The 26646-nt window shown below is 40.5% G+C and overlaps 1 protein-coding gene across 6 annotated transcripts in view; it reads left to right on the forward strand.

Moving 5' to 3' along the window:
- The window catches only part of ITSN2 (intersectin 2), a 142493-nt gene that overhangs the window by 94999 nt on the left and 20848 nt on the right, over nucleotides 1-26646 (forward strand). For 5 of the 6 annotated variants that reach the window (XM_077774070.1, XM_077774072.1, XM_077774071.1 and 2 more), the window contains 4 exons: nucleotides 658-703; nucleotides 786-907; nucleotides 2614-2710; nucleotides 3630-3821. In XM_077774070.1, coding sequence (XP_077630196.1) covers nucleotides 658-703; nucleotides 786-907; nucleotides 2614-2710; nucleotides 3630-3821 — 457 coding nt within the window. Of the gene's footprint in view, nucleotides 1-657; nucleotides 704-785; nucleotides 908-2613; nucleotides 2711-3629; nucleotides 3822-5493; nucleotides 8754-26646 lie in introns of those variants that run through there. The other variant, XM_077774074.1, reaches the window with a different exon arrangement.

A 26646-nucleotide genomic window follows, 5' to 3' on the forward strand; every position in this document is an offset into this window, starting at 1 on the left:
GTGTGTGTGTGTGTGTGTGTGTGTGTGTAGTGTTTATTTATTTTTGAGAGAGACAGAGCACAAGCCGGGGAGGGGCAGAGAGAGAGAGAGGGAGACACAGGTTCCGAAGCAGGCTCCAGGCTCTGAGCTGTCAGCACACAGCCTGGTGCGGGGCTCGAACTCATGAGCTGTGAGGTCATGACCTGAGCCGAAGTCAGACACTTAACCGACTGAGACACCCAGGCGCCCCTGTCCTATTAAGTCAGACTGGGGTTATAGTTGCCACCCAGGGAATGGATTTTTTGTTGTTGTTGTTCTTATGTCAGGATCAGGGGGAACAGGCAAAAAGATTAAAAACATTGCCTCCTAAGTGGCAGAGGCAAAACTCACAAATGCCTTAAGATATATTGTATCTGGTGGGCATTGATGCTCACCTGATAAATGAGGTATCTGGCCCAGATGTTCATGTTTGATATTCAGGTAAGATACAGAAAATGAACTCTTCTTGTTGAGTCCATGGATGCCAGCATCAGCCATTTGTAATTAATGGCTGTTTTTGTAGACCTTCATTTAAAGAAACAAGAACCCTGGGAATTAGAAATCTAATTCCTAATAACCTTTGTACTCTTACTTCTGGATTATTAGAAAATGATAAAACAGTATGTTTTTTCCTTACAGAGTTTTGGGAGTGCTAGCAAATCTGGAACATCAAACAAGAAACCTGGTATGTATAATAATGGAATTGAAAAAGTACTACAGTGTTTAATAGTCTTGAATTCATAGTTTCTTGCCTGTCTGCTTTTCAGAGATTGCTCAAGTAACTTCAGCATATGCAGCTTCTGGTTCTGAACAACTTAGCCTTGCACCTGGGCAGTTAATACTAATCCTAAAGAAAAATTCAAGTGGGTGGTGGCAAGGGGAATTACAGGTAATAACCTTTAAATAATATTTATCAATTTTATTATACAAATAATGCATGCTCATTAAAAAATAAAATTAACAATTTTAGATCACCTGTAATCATACCACTTAGAGGTAATCAATATTACATTTTGGTGTATTATGTTTCCCTCTAGTTTCTTCCCTGCTCATTTTTAGCACAGCTGAATTGGTATTATAAGTAACGATATGAAGAATAATTTTCTCTACAGACATAATTGTTTTCCAATATCTGCTTTTATAAACCACAGATCACTGTCTTAAAGGAAAGCATAGCATCATCTTTGCCTGGGATAACCCCAGGCTTGCAGTGTATAGCCTCTATGTAGGAGAAGAATCGTGATCCAAGCTGTGTACTGAGAAAATGCTACTTATTGGATTTTCCCCACTGTAGTCTTATGTGTTTGAAGCACCAGTGCAGGGAAAGGTAATGCAGGCATAACATTTTCCTAAAATGTTAACAGATATAGTTATTGCATATGTTTTGATACAGAAAGTTCTTTTCTCTTAAAAGTTCCTTACTGGAAACACTAAAAATAAAAAGCATTTTGAGATTAAAAGATGATGATAGATATAATAGCTATATTTTTATGTAAGTTTGATATACACTTGTAATATGGAGGATAAATACAGCTTCATTCTTGCAGATCAGTCTTACACAATTTCCTAAAGAATATTGGAAGTTCAAAATTCAGTATCTTCTTGAGTAACTCCTTGAAATCCCACCTTCCTGATTTGCTCTGAAGATTGACCCAACAACATGGCAAATGTGGCTTTCCACAAAGTTTATTTGTGATCTCTGTATTATTAACAGAGCCCCTAGAGGTGTTCATGGTGCACAGGGCACAGTACCATTTTAAGTGCTGGCTTGATTACTTGGAGAACTCTGGAAGAGTCTTTTTAGCTTATAAATATTATTTGTGTGAAGTATGCAGAGTCCAGAAGACCTCCTCATAGACTTCTCTAACAGACTTCTGCAGATAGTATTTTCAGCACCACTTTGATAGGTATATTGAGCCTTCCAGTTGTTTAAGACAGACCTGGAAGGCCAGTGCAGAATTCCGGGATCCCCGAGACCACCCTAACTTCTGACACCAGCTCTAAGCCTGGAGGTCCCGGAGACCACTCTCAAGTTCAGTAATTAACTAGAAAGACTCATGAGACACTGAAAACTATTCTTCTCATAGTTACAGTTTATTATAGCAAAATAATTTAGATTATACTTACACAAGGAAAGAGATGTATGGGACTGAGTTCAGGAGGGCTCCAGAAACAGAGATTTCATTGTCCTCTCTCAGTGGAGTCATGGACAGCATTAACTCCTGGCAACAATAAGCACTGAGTGTAGCCAAGAACAGAAGCTCATTTGAGCCTTGGTGTCCAGAGTTTTTACATCATAGACATGGTTCTGCCCTTAGGGCTAAACTTAGTCTCTAGTCCCCTTGGAGGCTGAGTTCATATTGTATGACCCAGAGCCCCACCATAAGTCTGGCATGGTCAAGACCCCAGAGAAAATAAGACACTTACCAGTCAGGACATACCAGAGGTTTAGAGATTACCTCCCAGGAGCCAAAGGTAGAGTCCGGACCTCCCTTGGGACAGGGACAGCCATTTTTACTGCACAGCCATTTTTAGTTTATCTCTCAGTAATTATTTTTAATACCATCTTTCATATTCCTTTTGCTAATTTTACAGGCCAGAGGGAAAAAGCGACAGAAAGGATGGTTTCCTGCCAGCCATGTTAAGCTTTTGGGTCCAAGTAGTGAGAGAAATACACCTGCCTTCCATCCTGGTATGAAAGTGGATTAACTTGTATTTCATCTTACAGAAGTTTTGTTGAAACTCAGCAACTTCTTAGATTAGAATGTGCTTTGAAAAATATTAAAAATTGGTTCTTTTCGTAACTCTGCCTGAAAGTAATGTTACAATGAGAACTTCCTTTTTAAAAACATCTATATAGAAATAACCAACTGTTGGGGCGCCTGGGTGGCTTAGTTGGTTAAGCGTCCGACTTTCGCTTAGGTCATGATCTCTCGGTTCGTGGGTTCGGGCCCCGCGTCAGGCTCTGTGCTGGCTGCCAGCTCAGAGCCTGGAGCCTGTTTCAGTCTGTGACTCCCTCTCTCTCTGACCCTCCCCTGCTCACGCTGTCTCTCTCTCTCTCCTAGAAATAAATAAAAAATATTTAAAAAAAAAAAAAGAAATAACCAACTGTTTAAGTGATACTTGATCCACTTCATTCCTTGAAATTTTTCAAAGTGGAATTGCTATGCTATCATACTTATTTAAAGTGAAGCAGTTAGGGTACGGGGGTGGCTCAGTTGGTTAAGTGTTCAACTCTTGATTTCAGCTCAGGTCATGATGTCACGGTTGTGAGATGAAGCCTTGTGTCAGGCTCCGGGCTAGGCAAGGAGCCTGCTTGGGATTCCCTCTCCCTCTACCACTCCCCCACTTGCACTCACTCTCTCTTTCTCACTCTCTCCAAAAAAAGGTAACTATTTAAAGTGAAACAGTTCACTTGGATTAACTTTAGTTCAGAAATTCTTGTTTTATAAAATGGGGAATGGAGGAAGGAGGGTGAGACAGAGCAGCTCAAGGGAAATTTTACCCTAATTTTAACATTTAATAGTAGAGTAATTTAAGTTCTGGGGAAGTTATAACATGTGATCTTTGTATTAATAATTTACTTTATTATTTTGTTATTTTTCTGGTAGTATGTCAAGTGATTGCTATGTATGACTATGTAGCAAATAACGAGGATGAGCTGAATTTCTCCAAGGGACAACTTATCAATGTTTTGAACAAAGATGATCCCGACTGGTGGCAAGGAGAAATCAACGGAGTGACTGGTCTCTTTCCTTCAAACTATGTTAAGATGACAACAGACTCCGATCCAAGTCAACATTGTGAGTAATATCAAACTATTTGCCTCTCAACTAGTGCAAAAGCTTTAATAGACAGCCCTGCACTCCTTCTGTCCCGGAGTATATCTTAAACTCAGCACTCTTAGCAAGTGTGTATTAGGGATCAAAGCAATAAAATCCAAAAGGGAACTTTTTACAAAATCGAAATTTATACTACTTTCTTTTAGATACTTTTTTCTTAACTTTAGACCTTACTATTAGGCTTCATCTGAAAAGAATGTATAACTCTTTAACGGGTTCTTAGGTATAGGCAGTCCGTGCTTCAGCTTCCCATTACCACCATCGTTTTTTAGCCTCTAATTCTCTTTTCCTGCTTAATAATGAGTAGCCAGTGATTGCTGTGCTCACCTATTCAGAGTCCCCTTTTAATGTACAGGTGCTGTTAATTTTGCAGCCTTCTAATTTATTACCCACATATTTACACATGATCCAGATTAGAAGAAAATTAAAAACTGGTTTAAACTATTTGCAAAACTCTATTAGGTGATTTTCTTAAAAAGGTACCTGATGCCCTAAGAGATACATGAATCAAGATCTCTTTCACTATTTTTAGAACAAGGATCCAGATCTCAGTGTGAAATTTGGTGTTATATAAAACTATCTGTTCATAGTTACTTGGTCTTACTAACATTTGGCAATAAACATGCTTTAATAATAGAGAATAAACAGCACTTGGAAGTACTTTACCTTTACAAAATGTCACTTTTTCCCACCCTTTTGATTTTTTGTTTTTTTTTACAAGATACATCATGATTTATATTTTTATGATTCTTGTGAAGTTATCTAAAGTATTTAGCCTTTCATTTTAATTTTGTTTCTGCGAACATATAAATGGTAGCTCAGTCAAAGCCGAGATAATTGTAATTCAGTGCAAGTATTAAGAATTTATACTATATCCATAATTTTGAAATGTTAGCACGCTGTTTTCACTTTAGGGCTTATATTTCTAAAGATAGCTTTGATCCTGGGAGAAGATTTTTATTTAGATAAAGCAACTAAATTTCCCAATTTGGATATGGGAACAGCTGAGTTTTTTATGATTTGAACATTCCCAAAAAATTCGGGCCACCTAAATGAATGACCGGTTTTAAGCTCTGCGGATGGTCTGGCAGCTTTTGGTGCTAGAGCCAGTTAATCTAATCAGTCAGACATAGCTGAGGGCCTTCCCTGGCCCCAAGAGGGGATGCTGCTTTTCATTGGGACCGGGACCGGGACCGGTACCGGAAGCTCTTTGGCTAGTGATTCTTGGAGTCATCCCGTACTCCAGGACATCTGGCTTTTATAGAGCCTAGGATGCAAAGTGGTGGTTCTCCAGCTACATTGTTGTTGTTTGTTTTCCAGTGGTGGAACACGTTTTTCCAGTTAAGTCTTAGATAGTCAGGAATGTAAAGAACAGATAAAAGCTGTTCTAAAGGAAGCACAGCCAGGAGTATATTGTCAGTGAAAATTGGTTAAATTTTAGATTACCATTTGTGTTTCTTGGGCCTTTATAATTATTATTTTCATTTTACGATGTAATTAGGATGTTTTTTAAAGTTTGAGAATTTTAATAGTTCAAATTTGTTTAGTTGATGATGCATGTTACTAGTCAAAATTTTTCTCACCCACTTAATTTGCTTTATGTTCATTTTATTCCTCATTTTTCTTTTTATAGGACCCAATGTTGTCTTCCAGTGTGAAAGCACCCCAGAGACCCACTATCCAAGTTTGACTCTAGCGTGGAGGCAGGGCAGGCAGCCCTGATCAAATATCTCCTACACAATTCATTAACTTCGTTTGAATGTTAGAGCCACTTGTGATTATTTCTTTGTGTTTCTAATTTACAGTTAAAATTTATTTGTAACAAGTTAAAGGATAGTGGGTCTTTGTGTGGCTTTCCCTGCTGTTCACTCTGGCATCTTTTAGCATTTTTCTTCTTTTTTTAATTTGGTAATTGTAGGTCATTAGCATGCATATTGAGTTTGCCCGTACATGGTGGGAGTTCAAACACACAAAGACCCACTATTTGCGCAGACTATTCTCACTGGTTTGGAATGGGCCGCCATGCTTTTCTAATGTTACACAACATGTATATTCATTACAATCCAGATAAAACTTGCTTATGTTTTGCTCTTTTGTTTGATCTAATCCTAATCACAGTGAGCTCTTAACTGGTTCAATATGTGATTTGCTCCCAAATATGCATTGTTTGCTCTGTTCCTTTCTAGTATGCCATCATGAGTACCAATATTTAAATTCGTTAAAGTGGAAATAACCGTTTCTCTATTTTCTGTGTATTTTGGGGTGGGAGCAGTAACACACTGGGGAAGTTCTTCTCAGAAAAGAGGAAAGCGACCTGCCCCAGCAGTATGTGCAGAACGGGCTGGGTTCTTCTGTCTCAGCTGCCCACGAAATGAGTCCTGCCCTATGGGAGCTCCCTTAGGGTCTATGAGCTCTGGGCCAGTGAAGATAGCGCATCATGTGCTGTGGCAGTTGGTTGTCATTTCTTTATTGGTGACCTAAAAATGGATTCTTTTTGAGGAATGAAAGGCTCCCATCATTGAGATGAGACAAGAAAACTTCCCTTGCTTACGGTTTATAATACATTCTAAAGTCAGAGTTCATGTTATCTATTTTAATTAGGTGACTGCCTGTTTCAGGTCAGAAAAGGACACTGGTTGACATTCTTCTTAATGTATTTAGTAAAAATCATAAGGATTCCTTAAAGCATTTAAATGCCCCTGAAGCCGGCTTATAGGCTCTCTCTAGTCAGGAATGAGTTCCGGCAAAGGAAAGCTGTGTGAGAGCTGGCATTCTTCCGTGTCCATGAAGATGCTTTGAGGCTGGAAGATTGCTTTTACCATCCAGAATTCTCTGGCTAGTGTCTTGTCTTCAGACACATTGGCTACTTCAGCATAGGATTTTACTTGTTTTCCTTGAATGGAGAACACTTTAAAGATAATAAACATTATCATAAACAAGTAAATTTGAGAGTACTTAGCTGAAACAAAAAGGAGTGTTAGTAGGCAGTATTTAAACTATATTCGAAAATCAATGAGAAGTTTATGCAATTTAAAATGTTTACAAACTGCAGTGCAATCTACTGTTTATGAATGTCAGAGTATTATCAGGAAAAGTGTACATGCAATCATAGTCTTACTTCCTCACAGAGTTCTTTAAGAAGAGTGTAATGTGTTTTTATATCTCTTGACTTTCAGTTAGAGGCATATTTTGTGCAATATTTATGTTAATGTGCCTATACATTGTGAATGAATAAGGTCAGTCATTGCCTAAATCATAACTTTTTTTTTGAGAAAGAATCAACGCTTTAGTTAGAACTGTACAAAGTTCAAATGCCTGTGTTCAAAATGCTTAACATTGCAGGGGTGTGTGATGATGTGTATGTGTGCTCCCTGGGGCAGGATTTCTAGTTATTAGACCACCTCAATTTTTAGCATTTGGCATCATCATGATACTTTTATAAAATATGACATTAATAGGAAAGCAATAATAACACTTTACCAAGTGGAATAACAGATTTGCCCGCAGTTACTAAAGGAGATAGTGCAAAGACTGAGTCCTTGAGAACTCACCTGATCTTCCAGATTGTACGGATTACTTGGTCTTGCCTTGTATTTTCTGAACTCTCCACTTTTGCACTCTTTGGGTGGGTTCGGGTTAAGTACAGTTACTTTAAATCCATTTTAAACCCTCAAGTTGGAAATCAGACCTGTTAATTAGCTGCACAGTTTGGTATAACATATTCTCTTTATAATTTTGAATTTGGGCTTATCTAAGACACTGGTAAATTATTTCAAAGGTATTTTTACTGCTCAAATTGCTTCACTGTAATCCTGATAAATATAAGTGACTAAGAATGACATTCAGGTGGAGCTTAGCATCTGTAATCAATCTGAAAATAATGAATTCATCAAGTACCCAGGAGCTAAATCAAATCACTTAATGGCATATTTAAGCTAAATGTTGGTCTGGAAAATAAAATTACCGTATTTACTGAAATACCATTCTTTGTGTAGGTATTTTACCATATACTTGAGAGAAAGCTAAAAGTAAAGGAAATTCTATGACATGTAATAGTCCTTAAAAATGCATGTAATCATTCCTTTGCAGTACCTCATACTCAGCCATGCATTTGCTCTCTTCCTTGTTCAGTGTGAGAGGCAGCTTTCAATTTGCTTAGAAAGCAACAGAAGGAAAGAGTTTATCAGGAACACAGAACCTTAAAATGGGAATAAATTTGAACCTCGTGGGAAGTAAAGAATCAAAATACTATTTATTAAAACCGGTTTATTTAAAGATTATAGTATGTGATAATCATTTTTTAAAGTATGTGATTAAATCTGACAGGTTTTTCAGCAGTGAAAAAAATCAGTTGTAAAACCAAAGCTGATTTTTTAGAAAATTTGAAAATTCAAATCAATCCTACCCATTGCATAGTTTCCTCTAAAACTTAGAGTCATTTTACAATAATGCAACTATTAAAAAAACATAACTGCTATTTTATTATTTTAAAATACAATAAGAAATGCTAATAGTTTAAAAGAAAGTGGGGGAAGGAAACGTAGAGAAAGAAATGTCAATTCCAGTCCAAAGCTTTATTTGCCAAGTTTTCTTAGAAAAAATTTTACCAAGTTATAAACTCTTGTAAATAGAATCTATAATGGAAATACTGAGAGACTTTGCCTAAAGTGGCATTATTGGATGCTGCTGTGATGCTACTGTAATAAGTTATTAAATTGTTGCAAAGTGCTGTTTTTGCCTTAAATTTTTATTTTGTGTGTCTTGAAACTATAGTATTAAAGGTCTTGAGATTGTGCAGATGCTGGGCACGCTTGGCATGAGGTAATCGTTTTTATTTTTACAAAATTGTAATATAACTATGCAAGTGTGTTTATTAAAATGACACAAACTACATTACTTGTATTGTGTATTTCTTTTGAAGCATCCTCTTAAACTTATTTTTAATTATTTATATGTAGTCGTGATTGAATTTCTTTGGAATTTCTCTTTCTCCTTAACATGGTCTCTGGGTACAGACCAGTGAGTTGTTTTACATCACAAGGGGCAAAAGAAATTTTAAATGGTCAAGAGTGAGATAGTTTGGCCCAAGATAATCATATGTATCTCAAAAGCAGAAGAAATTGTGATTTGAAAGTAAAAGATAGTATCTAGGATAAATAGGATAATGGATAAGGTTATTATTTACAGTTTTTACTCCAACTTTTTTCTGAAAAGATTAGAGAGAACTTAGAAGTTGATACTCCTTGCAAACATAGAATAAAATATTTTTAGTACCAAGTAAGAGTCTATATAAAAGAAACTGCAGTGAATGCTTGGAGGCACCAGAGTTAAGTAGAAGTTTACACTTAAGTAATCAAGTTGGTGCTTTCACCTAGAGTGAAAAATATGAACCAAAATCCAACTCATCCATGAATGTCTGACATAAACAACCTCTTTCCAGAAAACATTTCCTCATCTCTAGAATATCATTCAGTTAACTTACTGAGCATTTGCATAAGGCCAAGCAAAGGACTAACTGCTGAGTCTATGAAAGAGTGTCAGTCCTCGGCTCAGGAGTGTTTAGCTCTGTGAGGGGATCAGGCAAATACGCAGATCATTCTAGAACAGCATGCTAAACACAGTGATAGGTATTTACTGGACATCAAGAAAGTACAGAGGAGGAATACTTAATTAAACCGTAGGTTGGTAAATTAGAGGAGACCTCTTGGAGGTGGCAACTGTGAGACCCAGAAGATAAATAGGAGTGAGGTAGATGGGGGGTGGGATGGGAGAGTATGATAAAAGGCAAGAAACTTTTATAAGCAGTTCATTATTGCTGGAATGTAAATACAAAGCCAGCAACAGTGAAAGTCGAGGCTTGAGAGGCAGACCAAAGGCTAAATCAAAGAGTCTCTAGCTCGAATCGAATCAGAGATTCATTAGGATCACCTGGGAAGCTTTAACAAACTACTGATGCCTGAGTCCTGCTTTAAATGGTCTAAAGCATGGCCTGTGTGGGGATTTTCCAGAACTTCCCAGATGGTTCTTTTTTGTTTGTTTTATTTCTGAGAGAGAGAGAGACAGCGTAAGCAGGGGAGGGTCAGCGAGGGAGACACAGAATCTGAAGACAGGCTCCAGGCTCCGAGCTGGCTGTCAGCACAGAGCACGATGCGGGGCTCAAACGCACAAACCGTGAGATCGTGATCTGAGTCGAAGTCGGATGTTTAACCGAGCCACCCAGGTGCCTCCCTGCAGATGGTTCTGATAACAGTGCTGAAGTGGGGGGAAAGTGACAAAACAAAGCTCAGAGCTGTTTCTGAAGAAACATTGGCAGGAGTTGGGGATTGATGGGATGTGCAGGTGGAAGTGTCCGTTTGATTCCCAGGTTTCAGGTGACAGGCAGAATAGTGGTGCCACCAGCTACAGTGAGGAGTCAGAGTTAGGGAAACAAGATGAGTTTGGTTGTGACTACAGAGCACTAGTGGGACACCCGGGTGGTCAGATAGGATTGAGACCCACAGCAACAGGCATCAGCCAGTGGGGTGAATGCAGACAGGTGGTACTGAGCCCATGAAAGTAAATGAAATGACTTGGGGAGAATGAGTTTGTGCTGGCCCTTTGAGGGTGTCCGCAGTTAAGGGGGTGGGGGAGGAATAGCAAAGGGACCGTTTTAATTCTTAAGTGGGGATTATGTGGGATTCAGAATTTAGGAGGCAGGAAACAGGTTCTAGGAGAATAATAAACCAAGTTCTGTCCGCCCAACCATTGCTCATACCGGTAAAAAGAAAAAAGTGCCCTTCATTGAGTACTTGCTAATCTGAGTACTTTTCTGAGGCTCCCAAATGTTTTACCTCATTATTATTTTCTTTTCACAGATAATGGCAATTAAAGCACAAGCTAAATAACTTGTCCAGGGTCACACAGCCAGTAAGCGGGAGAGCTGGGTTCAAACCCACGTGGTTTGGCTCCAGAGCCCAGGCTCTTAAACCTCCACCCTAGGGTGCGGTCCTGGCTGCCTCTTAGTAGCAGTGAAGTTCCCGCACCACAGCCACCACTGGAACCAGTGAAGAGAAAAGAGGAAAAGTCAGAGGCTGCACAGTATTTTCTGTTTGTAGAGGTTACACACGGAGAAGAGGCCCCGAGGCAAAGACTGAATATGATAAACAAGGACAGGCATCTTTAAGAACAGTGTCTGGAAAGGGGCACCTGGGTGGCTTAGTCGGTTAAGCGTCCGACTTTCGCTTGGGTCATGATCTCGCGGTTTGTGGGTTCGAGCCCCGCGTCGGGCTCTGTGCTGACTGCCAGCTCAGAGCCTGGAGCCTATTTCAGAGTCTGTATCTCCCTCTCTCTCTGACCCTCCCCGGCTCACACTGTCTGTCTCTCTCTCTCCTAGAAATAAATAAAAATATTTAAAAAATAAATAAAAAGAATAGTGTCTGGAAAGATAAAGCTGCACGTAATCACTTCTTTTGGTAACAGCTTTATTGAGATACAAATCACATACCATACAGTTTACCCATTTAAAGTGTACAGATGGTGAATTCCAGAACATTTCATCACTTCCAAAAGAAGCGCTGTGCCCTTCAGCGGGCCATCCTCCTGTCTCCCTATACATCCACGGCCAGGAGCCTTCGGCAACCACTGATAACCTCCTTGCTGTCTCCAGGCGTATGTTTGCCCATGTTTGCCCGTCCTGGACATTCCATATACATGGAATCACAAAATGTGTGGTTTTTTTGTGATTGGCTTGTTTCACTTAGCATGGTGTTTTCAAGGTACATCCATACTGTCTATGTGTATGGACGAAGGAGTGTTCCGTGGTATGGGGTGCCGCACTTTGTTCATCCGTTCTTCAGTTGGTGAATGTTTGGGTTGCTTCTACTTTTTAGCCATTAAGAACAAGGCTGCTGTGAGCGTTTGTGTACAAGTTTTTGGGTGGATGTTATGTCTTTGTGTCTCTTGAGTAGACACCTGGGAGTGGAATTGCTGTGTCAGATGGTAATTCTGTGTTTAACTTTTTGAGGAACTGCCAGACCGTATTCCAAAGTAGCTGCACCATTTTATATTGTCACCAGCAGTGCACAAAGTTTCTCTTTCTCCATATCCTTACCAACACTAGTTATTATCTGACTTTTTATTATAGCCATCCCTCTGGGTGGGGAGCGACAGACATCTGTCTGTGGTTTTGATTTACATCTCAGTGGCTAATGATGTTGAGCATCTTGTCATGTGCTTCTTGGCCATTTGCAGATCTTCTTTAGAGAAATGTGTATTAAGATCCTTTGCCTCTCGTTTGCATAATTTGTCTTCATGCTTTAAACTTTGTTTTAAACAAGAACAACAAATTATAAAAGATTCCCTTGAAAGAGATGTCTTAGTGCTGTTGTTGGAAGGCAAAATCACTTAGGCAAGGAAAAAAATCAGAGAGAGTGACGGAGTGAATGTGGGGGGAGTGGAGTGGGAGGGTTGTTTTGAATCCCTGGCTCTCCTCTCTCATTCTTTGAACCTTAGCCTCGCCCCTGTGATGATGATAATACCTACACTGCAGATGAGACTTGGGATTTCTGAAGCACTAGGTCAGTGTCTAACCCATACTAAGCGTTTGCTCTGTGCTGAGTGATGGACTGAGTACTTCGGGTACGTGTCTGGGTTAGTCAGTGATGAAGTTAGAACTCGAGTCCCAGTCTGACCCCAAAGCTCATGCTCTCCCCACACACCTTTCCATTAACTGGGAACTGCAATTACTCCAGATCACAAAAGCAGATCACATTAACCATCACTTAATTTCAAGATTCAGGTGAGAAGAGTATAAGGAGAAGTAGCTGTTTTCAGTTCCTCCAGGCTGGTCAAGTTACATTTAAAGTATTAGAAGGACCAACTACTGGGATCCCTATGTCCCCAGCGGTCACGAAGTCAGGCACTGCTACAGAGTTAGTGTGTCCTACATGAGCACTGCAGGGCAGAGTGACCAGTTCCGTAGTCACAAACGGTTTGAAAGTATGGGCTGTGCGGTCATACCAGTAGGGAAAGTTAGGAGCACAGAAGGCTGTTCAGTAACCATGAGAAAAAAAAAAAAAATACATGTGTGCCTGAAACCTCTGTTGTCCCAGGACAGTGGAGGTGTGGTAGCAGATGTATGACGCAAAGTGCTCAAGTATATGGAACAGTCAACATGAAGTTGGCTCTTGGACACAGGTACTCAGTGCATATGTGACAGAGGAGAAGGTATGTAGGGACCAGGCGTCACTTAGACACAAACATGAGTCAAAGGAGAGAGAGAGCTCTGTTGGCATTTCCAGAGAAGAGCGTTTGTACCATTTAGAATTCAGAATACTTATCCTAAACCCTGTTTTCCTCTAGAATTCAGTCCAGCAAGCATGGGACCAGGTCAAGTTTATACACCCTTGTGTATAAATATATATATATGTCTCAAGGGGGATTGCAGTGTAAGCACCATATAAAATGGCATGGCATTTCAAAGTGTAAGACTTAAACCAAGATGTTGGGGTTTAGTAGCTCTAAATTCTGCACTAAGTCCCTTAACCATCAACCTTAAGATTCTCTATGGACAGTAGGGTTCAAAGTTGTATCGATTGTTCAGAGAATTGATCAGAGGTTGGAAATCATATCACACACATGTTAGTAACACTTTGATTGTTAGGATTACACGCTATGTGTTGGGCGAATGTGAAAAAACTGCTGTTTCATGCCATCTCTTCATAATGTTCTGTATCTGGATAGCACACTGATTCTCTCAGTTAAGTCAGTGATAGAACTCTGGTGGTCTAAAAGGTGTTGCAAGTATTAGCCTGAATCAACCACTTTCTGAGGCCAAGTCTCAGAAGCACCTCTGTCTACCTTTAGGAGGTCTCTGCTTTCTTCTTTTTTTAATGTTTGTTTATTTTTGAGGGAGAAAGAGAGCTCAAGCCGGGGAGAGACAGAAAAGAGAGGGAGACACAGAATCTGAAGCAGGCTCTAGGCTCTGAGCTGTCACCACAGAGCCCAGCTAGGGGCTTGAACTCAGGAGCCATAAGATCATGACCTGAGCCAAAGTTGGATGCTTAACCGACTGAGCCACCCAGGCGCCCCAGGTAGCTTTTGCTCTCTTTTAGGCTTATGACCTGTCACTGTAGATTCAAAAATAAAAATAAAACCAATAACATTTTTCTCCACTTGCATTTATCAACAGACTTGCTTTGGGAAATTCTAGAATACTTCCATTTTCTGATAACCAAATCTTTTACTTTCTAATGGTCTGCAGGATCAGAATATAGTATTAACTTCTTCCCTTTTCGTGCTTCAACAGGCAGCCTAACTCCTGGTGACAAAGAATTGACAGGCATCAAAAAGACATAGAGTTTTGGAAATTGTTCAACAGTTCTTTAAATTTCCGGAAACAAAATCACAAATATCTATGGCTTCCAAGTGGGACCATACTACCTGTTACATAGTTTATATTCAATAAATAGTTGCCAAGTGCACGAATGCTGTTCTTTTCCAAAATAAGGCATCCAGTGATTTTCTAGTGCTCTGACAAAACTTCCACGTTAAAGGCAGCCTTCAGAAAATGCACACAGCTTAGTCATCTGGGTTTACTGCTAAAAATTGTCTTTTCACTGAGCTTCAACACAGTGAGACTGAAAACCATTATGTCAACCCTGGCTGCTGCTTGGGGCACAGAGAATAGTGTTGTTCAGTGGCATCGCTCTTCTCACAACGGGCAAGGACTTTTCTGGGACTTTATGACATAATCCCAACAAGCTCTCTTTGTATGAGTCGTCACAGACCATCCTTTGTCCTTCACCTTTCAGTCTTCGCAGAGCTCCCTCCTCTCCTCTCTCAGGAGGGGGTGCTCTCAGGCATCCCCCTCATTGGCTTCTTGCTCTTGGCTTCACTGTAATCTGCAACTGCCTCCCAACTCTGTGGGACACAGTTTACATGGCGGTTATTCACTGCGCATAACTTGGCTGTCAGTCTCCATGTCCTCACACAAGTGAAGGTGGAGGAGGGTGGGGGGGTCTTGTGACCCTGAGGACTTTGACCTGATAGTAACGTGGTCTCTCATTTTCTCACTTTCGCACCCTTCCTGTCTGCCAGGAAGAACTTCCCAGGAAATTTTCATCATTTGCTCTGACCACCTGTAGTTAATATGATGTACTGTCTCCAGCAGCTCACAGTTTATTTTCATATCACATTCTATAAATACTTGCTGAAGACCTACTATGTGTCAGCTACTAGGGTTATAGCAGATTATAAAATAGGCAAAAATTCCTCCCCTCTTGGAGCTGACATTTACGTAGGGCAGGACAGAAAACAAAGTGAATAAATATGTCGTACCTTAGAAAAAGAAAGCAAGTTAGAGAAAGGGCGTGAGTGATGGGTTGGTGGAGGGAGGATGAATCCGACAGACTTCTCCGAGAAAGCCGCTGAAATGGTGTCATGTGAGCAAAGACTTGAAGGACATGAGGGATATCTGGAGAGAGCCATGTAAATAGCTGGAAGACCATTCTAGGCAGAGGGAACAGCACATGCCAGGGCCCCAGTCAGGAACGTGACTGTAATGTATGGAGGCCGGTGTGGCTAGAACAGAGGGAAAAGCAAGAGAGACAGTGAGGACAGAGGGGACTGGGGAAATGGGGGAGACTACTTAGGTTCTTGGAGGCTGTTCGTAAGAACTTTGGCTTTTGCTGGGAGTGACAAGAGCCCACCAAGGGTTTCTATTCAAAGGATGGACATGATCTGATGCGCTTCAGCAGAATAGCTCTAGCTTGCTAGATTAAAGCAGGGATTGAGGCTGGGAAGGACTCAGAAACAAGGAAACATATTAAGAGGCTAGTTCAGTAATCCAGGTCAACAATGATGGTGGCGCGACCAAAATGATCGTAGTGAACATAGTGAGAAGTGGACAGACTGTGGGTATGTTCTGAAGGTAGAGTCAACAGATAGGATTGAATGTAGGGGTGTGAAAAGAAGAAATATCAAGGATATCCCCAAAAATGTTGGCCCAAGCAAGCAGAGAGCTGGAATCGCCATTAAATGAAGGCACACAATGAGGGAGGAAGGGCAGGAGAGACGATTAGGAATTTGGTTTTGGATATGTTACTTTCACTCACCCTTAAGATAGATAAGTGTAGACCCTGGGTAGGCAGTAGAACATGGTGAGATCCAGAGGATATATTCAGGCTGGAATGTACGTTTGGGAATGTATCGGTGCACAGATGAAGCCACAAGACTTAATGGCACCACCAAGGCTGTGAGTTATGTGAAGAGTTCCAAGGCTGAGTCTTTGGGTTCCAATGTTAATTAAGTCTGTGGGTTGAGGAGGAGCGAAGAAAGGAGAGGAAGCCACTGCCAGTGAGGTAGGACACAAGGTGAGGTAGTGACCTAGAAGCCAAGTAAAGGAGGATTCTAAAGAGGAGGGAGTGATCCACTGTCACAAACGCTTGTGAAAGGTCAAGCAAATTGAGGTGACTTTTGCTAAAGGAGGAAGCTACATAGAGCTTTTAGGAACCTCTTCTTTAAACTACAACATTTGAAAATTATTTTATTCTTTTATTATGTTTATTTTGAGAGAGAGTGAAACAGAGTGCGAGCAGGGGAGGGGCAGAGAGAGGGAGACAGAATCCGAAGCAGGCTCCAGGCTCAGAGCCGTCAGCACAGAGCCGCATGAGGGGCTCAAATCCACAAGCGTGAGATCATGACCTGAGCTGAAGTCAGTTGCTTAACCAACTGAGCCACCCAGGTGCCCCTTGAAAATAATTTTAATGTTTGTTTGATTTTCCAGCTATATTCAGGAAGACTTTTTATGCAATAATTTCTGTTGAAAAGAGTGTTGTTCCCATATAGATGTGTTCATTATATTAAGCCTATTGCTAGTGTTCAAATCTTTCATATTTACTAATTTTCACTGAAAGAGATTACAGTTCACTACTTTGATTATAGATCTTTCAGATCTTTATTTTCCCTTCCTTCCTTCCTTCCTTCCTTCCTTCCTTTCAGTGGCAATTTTGTCAGTTTTTAATTTTACATTTTGAGGCTCTCCTGTTAGTTGCAAATAAGATCAAAATTATTATATCATCCGAAATGTTTATAATGTTTACACAGGTCATTGAAAGCCTATCTTGTCTGTTGCTAATAAAACCTCCTAAGCTGCTTTTTAATATTTCGTAAATGTGTAGCTTTTTCCAACTTTCTAACATTTCTGTGACATTAGGTATTACATGTAAACAGCATCTAGCTGAATGTTGTTAAATTTTAAATCCAGTATAATTAATATCTAGTGTTCTATTAGTTTCGTGTACCCTACAGTGATTTAACAATTTTATACATTACTCTCAATCCCCTTTCACCTGTTTCTCCCATTCCCACCTATCTTCTTTCTGGTAACTACCAGTAGTCTATATTTAAGAGTCTGGGTTTTTTTGTTTGCCTCTTTTCTGTGTTTTCTTTCTTAAATTCTACATATGAATGAAACCACGTGGTATTTGTCTTGCTCTGACTTATTTCACTTAGCACTATACCCTCTAGATCCATCCATGTTGTTGCAAATGGCAAGATTTCATTCTTTTTATGGCTAATATTCCATTGTACATATATACCACATTTCTTTATCCATCCATCAATCGGTTGACGCTTGGGTTGCTTCCATAATATAGCTATTGTAAATAATGCTGCAGTATATCATTGGGGTACATTTATCTTTTATAATTGGTGTTTTCATATTCTTTGGGTAAATACTCAGTATTGGAATTACTGGACCATATGGTAATTTAGTCTTTAATTTTTTGAGGAACCCCCATACTGTTTCCCACAGTGGCTACACCTGATGTTTCTTGCGTTTGCTTTCAACCATTTTGACAGGTGTGAAGTGATATGTCATCGTGCTTTTAATTTTCATTTCCCTGATGATGAGTGATGTTGAGCATATTTTCTTGTGTCTGTTTGCCATCTGGATGTCTTCTTTGGAAAAACGCCTTTTCAGATCCTCTGCCCATTTTTAATTGGATTAGTTGGGGAAGGGGGGTTAATGTTTGGTTGTAGAAAATAAATTTTGGATACTAGCCCTTTATCAGATAGGTCATTTGCAAGTATCTTCTCATATTCATTAAATTGTCTTGTTATTTTGTTGATTGTTTCCATTTCTCTGCAGAAGTTTTTTATTTTGATGTGGTCCCAATAGTTTATTTTTGCTTTTGTTTCCCTTGTCCTAGGAGACATAACTAGAAAAAAAGTTGCTGTGGCCAATGTCAGACAAATTACTGCCTGAACTCTACGCTAGGATTTTTATGGATTCAGGTCTCATATTTAAGTCTTCAATCCATTTTGAGTTTATTTTTCTGTATAGTATAAGAAAATGGTCCCTTTTCTTTTGCATGTAGCTATCCAATTTTCCCAACGCCATTTGTTGAAGAAACTGCCTTTTTTTCCCATTGAATACTCTTGTCTCCTTTGTCAAAGAATAATTGACCATATATTCATGGGTTTACTTCTGGGCTATCTATTCTGTTCCATTGATCAATGTGTCTGTTTTTGTGCCAGCGCATACTGTTTTGATTACCACAGATTTGTAGTTTATCTTAGAATGTAGGATTATGATACCTCCGGTTTTGTTCTTCTTTTTCAAGATTGCCTTGGCTATTTAGAGCCTTTTGTGGTTCCATACAAATTTTAGGATATTCTAGTTCTGTGAAAAATGCAGTTGGTATTTTGTTAGGAATTGTATAAAATCTGTGGATTGCTTTGAGAAGTAGAGACATTTTAACAATATTTGTCCTCCCAATCCATGAGCGTGGAATGTATTTCCATTTATTTGTGTCATCTTCTATTTCTTCCATCAGTATTTTTTTTAATGTTTGTTTATTTTTGGGAGACAGAGTGTGAGTGGGGGAGAGACAGGGAGAGGGAGACACAGAATCTGAAGCAGGCTCCAGGCTCTGAGCTGTCAGAACAGAGCCCTATGTGGAGCTCAAACCCACAAACTGCGAGATCATGACCTGAGCCAAAGTTGGATGCTTAACGAACTGAGCCACCCAGGCGCCCCTTTCATCAGTGTTTTATAGTTTTGAGAGTACAGGTCATTCACCTCTTTGGTTAATTTTATTCAAAGAGATTTGGGGGGGGTACAATTGTAAATGGGATTATTTTCTTTCTTTTTTTAATTTTTTTTAATGTGTTATTTATTTCTGAGAGAGAGACAGCGTGAGCAGGGGAGGGTCAGAGAGAGAAAGACACAGAGTCTGAAACAGGCTCCAGGCTCTGAGCTGGCAGCACAGAGCCTGATGCGGGGCTCGAACCCACAAACCAGTGAGATCATGACCTGAGCCGAAGTCAGACCCTCAACCAACTGAGCCACCCAGGTGCCCCTGGGATTACTTAATTTTCTGCTACTTTATTAACGTATAGAAATGTAAAGATTTCTGTATATTAATTTTTTATACTGTGACTTCATTTATCAGTTCTAGCAGTTTTTTGGTGGAGTCTTTAGGGTTTTCTTACAAGAGTATCATGTCATCTGTAAACAGTGAAAATTTTACTTCTTCCTTATCAATAAATGCCTTGGATGCCTTTTATTTCTTTTTCTTGTCCGATTGCTGTGGCTAGGACTTCTAGAACTATAATGAATAAAAGTGATAAGAGTGGACATCCTTGTGTTGTTCCTGATCTTTGGAGAAAAGTTCTCAGTTTTTCACCATTGAGTATGTTAGCTATGGGTTAATGTGATCTGTCACGTTGATTGCTTTGCAGATATTGAACCACACTTGCATCTCAGGAATAAATCCCACTCAATTTTGGTGAATGATTTGTTTTAATGTGTTGTTGGATTTTGTTTGCCAATATTTTGTTGAGGATTTTTGTATTTATGTTTATCAGAGACATTGGCCTGTACTTCTTTTTTTGGTACTGTCTGTCTGGCCGTGGCATCAGGGTAATGCTGGCCTCAGAAATGAGTTTGGAAGTTTTTGTCCCCTCCTATTTTTTTTAAGTTTATTTATTTATTTTGAAAGAGACAGAGACAGTGCAGGTCAGGGTGGGGCAGAGAGAGGGGAGAGAAAATCCTAAGCAGGCTCTGTGCTGACAAGAACTGTCAGATCACAACCTGAGCCAAAATCAGGAGTCAGATGCTTAACTGACTGAACTGCCAGGCGGTCCCCCTTCTATTTTTTTTTAATAGTTAGAGAAGAATAGGTATATGTCTTCCTTAAATGTTTGGTAGAATTTACCTGTGATGCCATCTGGTCCTGGAATTTCATTTGTTTGAAGTGTTTTTGATTTCCATTTCAATTTCGTTGCTGGTAATTGGTTCAAATTTTCTGTTTCTTACTGATTCATAATTGGGAGGTTATATGTTTCTGGGAATTTACCTATTTCTTGTTGGTTGTCCAATTTACTGGCACATAATTTTTCATAATATTCTCTTACAGTCCTTTGTATTTCTGTGGTGTCAGTTATTTCTCCTCTTTCAATTGTGATTTTGAGTTCTCTCTCTCTCTCTTTTGACCAGTCTGGCTAAAGTTTTATCAATTTTGTTGATCTTTTCAAAGACCTAGCTCCTGGTTTCATTGATCTGTTCTATTATTTTTTTAGATTCTATTTCACTTATTTCTGCTCTAATCTTTATTATTTCCTTTCTTCTACTGGTTTGGGGTTTTGTTTGTTCTTTTTTTAGTGCCTGTGTGTTTAAGGTTACATTGTTTGAGATTTTTCTTGCTTTTTGAGGTAGCCCTGTATTGCTGTGCACTTCCCTCTTAGAACAGCTTTTTGCTGTATTCCAAAGATTTTGGACAATTGTGTTTTTACTTTCATTTGTCTCCATGTACTTTCTTATTTCCTTTTTGATTTCTTGGTTGACCCACTCATTGTTTAGTAGCATGTTATTGAACCTCCATATATTTGTGTTCTTTCTGGATTTTTTTCTTGTGGTTGATTTCTTTTTTTTTAACAGCTTTTTAAAAATAAAGTTTACTTATTTATTTATTTATTTTGAGAGAGGAAAGAGAGCATGAGCAGAAGAGGGGCAGAGAGAGAAGATCCCAAGCAGACTCTGTGCTATCAGCATGGAGCCTGACACAGGGCTTGAAACCCACAAACCGTGAGATCGTGACCTGACCTGAAATCAAGAGTTGGACACTTAGCTGACTGGGCCACCTAGGCAGCCCCTCTTGTGGTTAATTTCAAGTTTCATAGTATTGCAGTCAGAAAAGATGGATGTGTAACTTCAGTCTTTTTTAATTTGTTCAGAGACTTTGTTTTGTAGCTATTAAGTTCTTCATCTCTCATTGGTTGTTTTGGGTTTTCTGCCTCATTGAGGTCCTTTTCTCAAGTCCATCAAGTCTCTTTATGACATTTACTTTAAATTCTTTATTAGACATATTACTTATCCCTGTTTTGTTTAGCTGTCTTGCTGTGAGTTTGTCCTGTTCTTTCAGTTGGTACATAGTCTTCTGTCTCCTTATTTTGTCTGACTCTCTGTGTCTGTTCCTATGTGTTAAGAAGGTCAACTGCATCTCCTGCTCTTGAAAACAGTGGCCTTATGAAGAAGAGGTCCTGTAGTGCTCTGCAGCGCCATGTCCCCTGCTCACCAGAACCTGCTGCTTCAAGGGTATCTCCTATGTGTGTTGTATGAGCCCTACTCTTGTGGCTGAGCTGTGTTTGCCTTCAGTCCAGTCATTTACAATGGCTCTCTCTGCCTGTTCTGGGCAGGGTTTGGTCCCTCTGTTAGTGGGCCAGTCTGAGGCCACCTTGGGCTTAAGTTGAGTCAGACCAGTCATTTGCCAGAGCTGCAGGAGCACTGAACTATAGGGCTTTCTCCCTGTGTTGTCCTCTGAAAAGCTGCCGTTGGTGGACGGGGCAGCCCACTGCCTGCAGCCCACTGCTGGGGCTGAAATAGAACTGGTATGTGTGGTTTTCTTCCCCTCTCCCTGCAGGAATCACTTTGGGGGTGTGGTGCTGACCCTTCTTGGGGGCAGCTTGGGGCAGCTTGCACACTACTGTGTTTGTGGCACTGCTTTGGGTGGATTCCTGTTGAGGCCGGGTTGGCCCTGGCCCACCTGAGGGGTGGGTCCACAGGAGAACACAGGGGTAGGGCCCCTGGTATTAGTCAGCTGGATGGAGAATATTTGCAATAGCTGATTCCCACAGGTGTTCACATATCCGGGCTTGAGGGGCAAGGGAGAGAAATGGTCCCACCCACCGCCTCCTTTGCCCTTGGAGAAGTCTGCCAAAGGCCCTCCAACACACATTCTGAAATTAGTAAATAAATCTCCTTCCTGTATATTCCAGACGCTTTTCAAACTGCTGTTTCTCAGTGGGACTGTTTGCTGTGCCATCTCTGTAAGCGTGGGAACTCCGCTTCCTATCCCCCACTCAGTGTCCACGCCCGCTGATGTGTACAGTTCCAGGTGGTAAGCCCCACTGATTGTAAGAAGTCTCAAACCTCATCCCCTCTGGTTTTCAAAGCCAACTATTATGAGGGTTCATCCTCCCGAGTGAGGGTCCCTGGGCCCGGGATGCCTGGGGTGGCGTTTGCTTCTCTCCCTTCTCTGTGCCCACAGCGTCCCTACCTCCCAAGGACAGTCCTGTGGGTCAGTTTTGGCTCCCACCCAAGTCTCTGCCTTCCTGCTCTTTTCAGTGTGGCCTCTTCTCTCCATTTTGCTCTGGAGAGTCTGTTCTGGCAGAGTGTTCCTGTTGACTTCTGGGCTAGTCACACTGACATGGGTGTTATCCAGTTGTATCCGTGGGGCGAGGTGAGTAGGATCCTCCTCCTCTGCATCTTCCCCCAGCATCTAGCTGAATTTTAAAATCCAGTCTAGAGTTTTCTTTTAACTGACAGATTGAAGCAATTTACTTTTATTGGAACAATGGAATACTTCTATTATAGCTATCTTATTATATTTTTTTTATTTACCATGCATTTATTTTTCTTCTTGTTGTGCCTATACATCTACTGCTTCGATCAAATTTACTTCCTTTATTTCCCTTTACTGGCTTGGAAGTTATGGTTTCGATGTCTATTCTTTGGGTAGTTACTTTTGCATTTCTAACATATATGTGTGCCTCCACAAAGTCTAAATTTCATATATATCTTCCTTCTGATCAGTGCAGGTGGGATGCATTATTCTCTCCCTACTTTTCACATTACTGCTTTTTTATGTTTAAAAAAAATTAGTTTTAGGTAAATTTAAAATCCACCTTGAATTTATACTCTTTGTGGAGCCCAAAGCAGGGCTTGAACTCACAGCCTGGAGATTAAGAGCCAGACACTCGGGGCTCCTGGGTGGCTCAGTCGGTTAAGCGTCCGACTTCGGCTCAGGTCATGATCTCGCGGCTCATNTCATCAATGATTATTTTGAGTTTTCCCTTATTTGCTAGTATTTTTACTTACCTTCCCTCCCTCCCTTTCTCTCTTCTTCCTTCTTGTCTTCTCCTCCTCCCTCCCTCCCTTCCTCCCTCCCTCCCTTCCTTCCTCCGTCCCTCCCTCCCTTCCTTCCTCCATCCCTCCCTCCCTCCCTTGCTTCCTTTCTCTCCACCACTCCTTACTCTCATTTTTCCTTATTATTCAATTTCCTTCTTTCCCAAAACACACTTCTTCATAGTTCCTTTAGTCAACCTATTAGTGGTAAATGCTTTCAAGCTTTGCCTAAAAATGTCTTTATTTCTCCCTTATCCATGAAAGGTAGTATAATTAGAATTCTGGTTTGACAGGTATTTTTGCTCCGTGCCCCCTGTTGTGTGGAGGTGTGTGCAGCCAGTCTGATTGCTCTTCCTGTGTATTCTGCCTTCTCTTTCTCTTTTTTTAATGTTTATTTATTTATTTTGAGAGAAAGAGAGAATGCGTGTAAGCAAAGCAGAGAGGGAGAGAGAGAGAACCCCAAGCTGGCTCCACGCTGCCAGCACAGAACCTGACATGGGGCTCGATCCCACGGAACCTCGAGATCATGACCTGAGCCAAAATCAAGAGTTGGACAGTTAACTGACTGAGCCACCCAAGCGTCCCTCTTTCTGACTGTTTTAATCTTTTTTTTTCTCTCCTTGGTGTTTTGCAGTTTAAATATGGTTTCATTTTTTTTTTTTTTTCCTAATCAGGAATCATTTTTCCTTCTGAATATGTGGAGGTATATCTTTCATCAATTCTACAAAATCTCAACCATTATAATCTCTATATTACTTCTTCCCATTTTTTCTGTTCTCCCCTCCTAGACTCCCATTGGATGTATGTTGGACCTTGTCATTCTGTCCTCTGTTCCCCTTAACCTTCATTTTATGTTTTCCATCTTTTTGTCTTTCCAGGCTGCATTCTTTTTTTTTATGTTAATTTATTTTTGAGAGACAGAATGTGAGTGGGAGAGGGGTAGAGAGAGAGACACACACAGAATCTGAAGACAGGTTCCAGTCTCTGAGCTGTCAGCACAAAGCCCGACGCGGGGCTCAAACCCACAAACTGTGAGATCATGACCTGAGCCAAAGTCAGACCTTAACCGACTCAGCCACCCAGGTACCCCTATGCTGCATTCTTAATTTCTTCATATCTGTCTTCAGATTTACTAATCCTTTCCTCAGATGTGTTTGAACTGCTGTGTATTATTATGATAATACATGATAATATTTGCCATTTTATTAGTTTCTTTTTCAAATCTGCCTATTCTTTTTTATAGACTCTATGGTTTCAAACCCTTCATATGTCTTGAGTTATTTTAAATTACATATTTTTACTTTTTATTTAGCTTTTGTTCTATTACTTTATGTTCTTGGGTTGTTATTTTTTTGTGTTTGGTTTTGGGTTTTGTTTGTTTGTTTTTTTAAGATTCTAAGTCATCTCTACATCCAATGTGGGGCTCAAACTCACAACCCTGAAATCAAAAGTTGCATGCTCTACCAAGTGAGCCAACCAGGTGCCCCTCTTGGGATCCTTTCTAGTCATCATTTTTTATTTATAGTGGATCATTCCTTCTTTCTTCTCATTTTTTATTTTGAGCTCATCTTTAGTGAGACTTGGTTTTTACATGGAAATCCCATGGAACCGAGGTCGTGAGAGTGACACTCTGGACAGTTGTACATTTTCTTTGGCCAAGCAGCCTAAGAGTACCACCAACCAGGGACCAACTTTTCTGTTAATCCATCAGTTGTAGAATTCTTAAACTTGCAATTTATGAGACGCAAGCCCAGCAATTCTAATGTTCTCTGCCCAGCAGAGACTAAAAGGTCTCCTGCCCTCTCACTTTTCTGGCAGAAAAAGTATTTTTCCCATTTCCCCATTTGCCCCATTTGCCCATTTGTAGTCTTCAGTCTCCTGCCAGAGCTTCCTCTCATTGGCCGAACATGGGCAGAGGCCAGCTGAAATAAGAGCTTACATATGCAGGCGGTGGGGTTGACCTCCCTGCAGTACAGAGCAGACAGAAGGCAAAAAACAGGTCTGGGGACCAAGCCAGTCATCCATTTGACAAATATTTCCTGACCTCCGTGGTCAAAACACTGTGCTAAGTTTGATATTGTAGAACTGTGCGAGCCACAGTCGCTGACCTCCAGGGGAAGAGACGGGCATACTAACACTGTAGAGATGAGCTACAATGCAAGTTACATTCTGTGAAGTGTTAAATACAGATGCAGTCTCCCCCGGAAGTACAGGAAAGAGGCAGTTTGGGCACAGGGCATGCAAAGTTTCCCCAAAGTAGGATCCCATGAGCTGCACTTTGAAGGTTAGTAAGATGGCTGTGGCGAAGCAGGCCGTGGACAGTGTGTACAGCGTGTACAGCACCTCGTGAGGATGGAACCTGGGCCTGGGTGGCTACAAGGCGGCTGCGTGATCAGAGGGGAGGCTGCAAATGTAGGCTGTGGGTGGATTATGGCGACTCTGCAGTCCTGTGCTGCTGAGCTAGGACTTCATTCTGCAAATAGCAGAAGCCACTAAAAGCTTGTTAGGGAAGAAACAGAATAAAAAGTGCAATGGCTGGTTTGAACTGTTCAATAGAAATATAATGAAAGTCACCAATGCAGCCCATATGTAATTTAAGATTTTCCAAAGGCCACATTTTAAAAAGTAAAACATGAAATTAGGTTTTGAATAATTTTTTTTTGGTTAGCTCAGTATCATGCAAAATACTACCATTATGTAGTTAAGAATTATTAATGCATTATTTTACATTCTATTTTTTTTATATTAAGTCTTTGAAATCTGGTGTATGCTTTATACTTAGAGCGCTTCTCTGTTTGGCCTGGCCACCACAGTTCAAATGCTCAATAGCCACGTGTTGCTGACGGCTACCATGTTGGACAGTGAGGGGAGGAGGGCAAGGAGTCAGAAGGAGAGGGTCAGTTAAGGATACTGGCTTCAGGAAGAAACCGGATTCCCTCATCCCCTGACAAAGGAAGGAAGTACAGGGATGAGTGAGCAGGGAGATGAAGAGCAGGAAGTAAAAGGGCCACCGTGCCTTTCTTTTTTTCCCTGACATTGGAGGTAAGAACATCTGAAAGTGAGGGTCAGGGTCAAGTTGAAAACTTGAAGAGACTAGACGTTTAAGAACCATTGTAATTAAATGCAAAAGGGTCAGTTAGAGGTGGAGTATAAGGATTGTCCTCACATCCTTCCTGATGGAGCTAATGGCATGCATGTTCTCGCCCTAGGAATGATAAAATATCTGGAACTTCTCCTATTATTCCAAGGTACAGAACAGATAGGCCAATGCTTCTGGGTTTTAATGTAAATCAGTGTTTCTCAAAGTGCAATAGACCTATCCCTGTGATACGCTACGTGATGGCACACAGAAGAAGAGACCTCAGGACGTTTTTTCCCCTAATGGTTATATATTTATTT

Source organism: Crocuta crocuta, unplaced genomic scaffold, assembly GCF_008692635.1.
Source record: "Crocuta crocuta isolate KB4526 unplaced genomic scaffold, BGI_CrCroc_1.0 scaffold246, whole genome shotgun sequence".
Classification (NCBI taxonomy): Eukaryota; Metazoa; Chordata; class Mammalia; order Carnivora; family Hyaenidae; genus Crocuta; species Crocuta crocuta.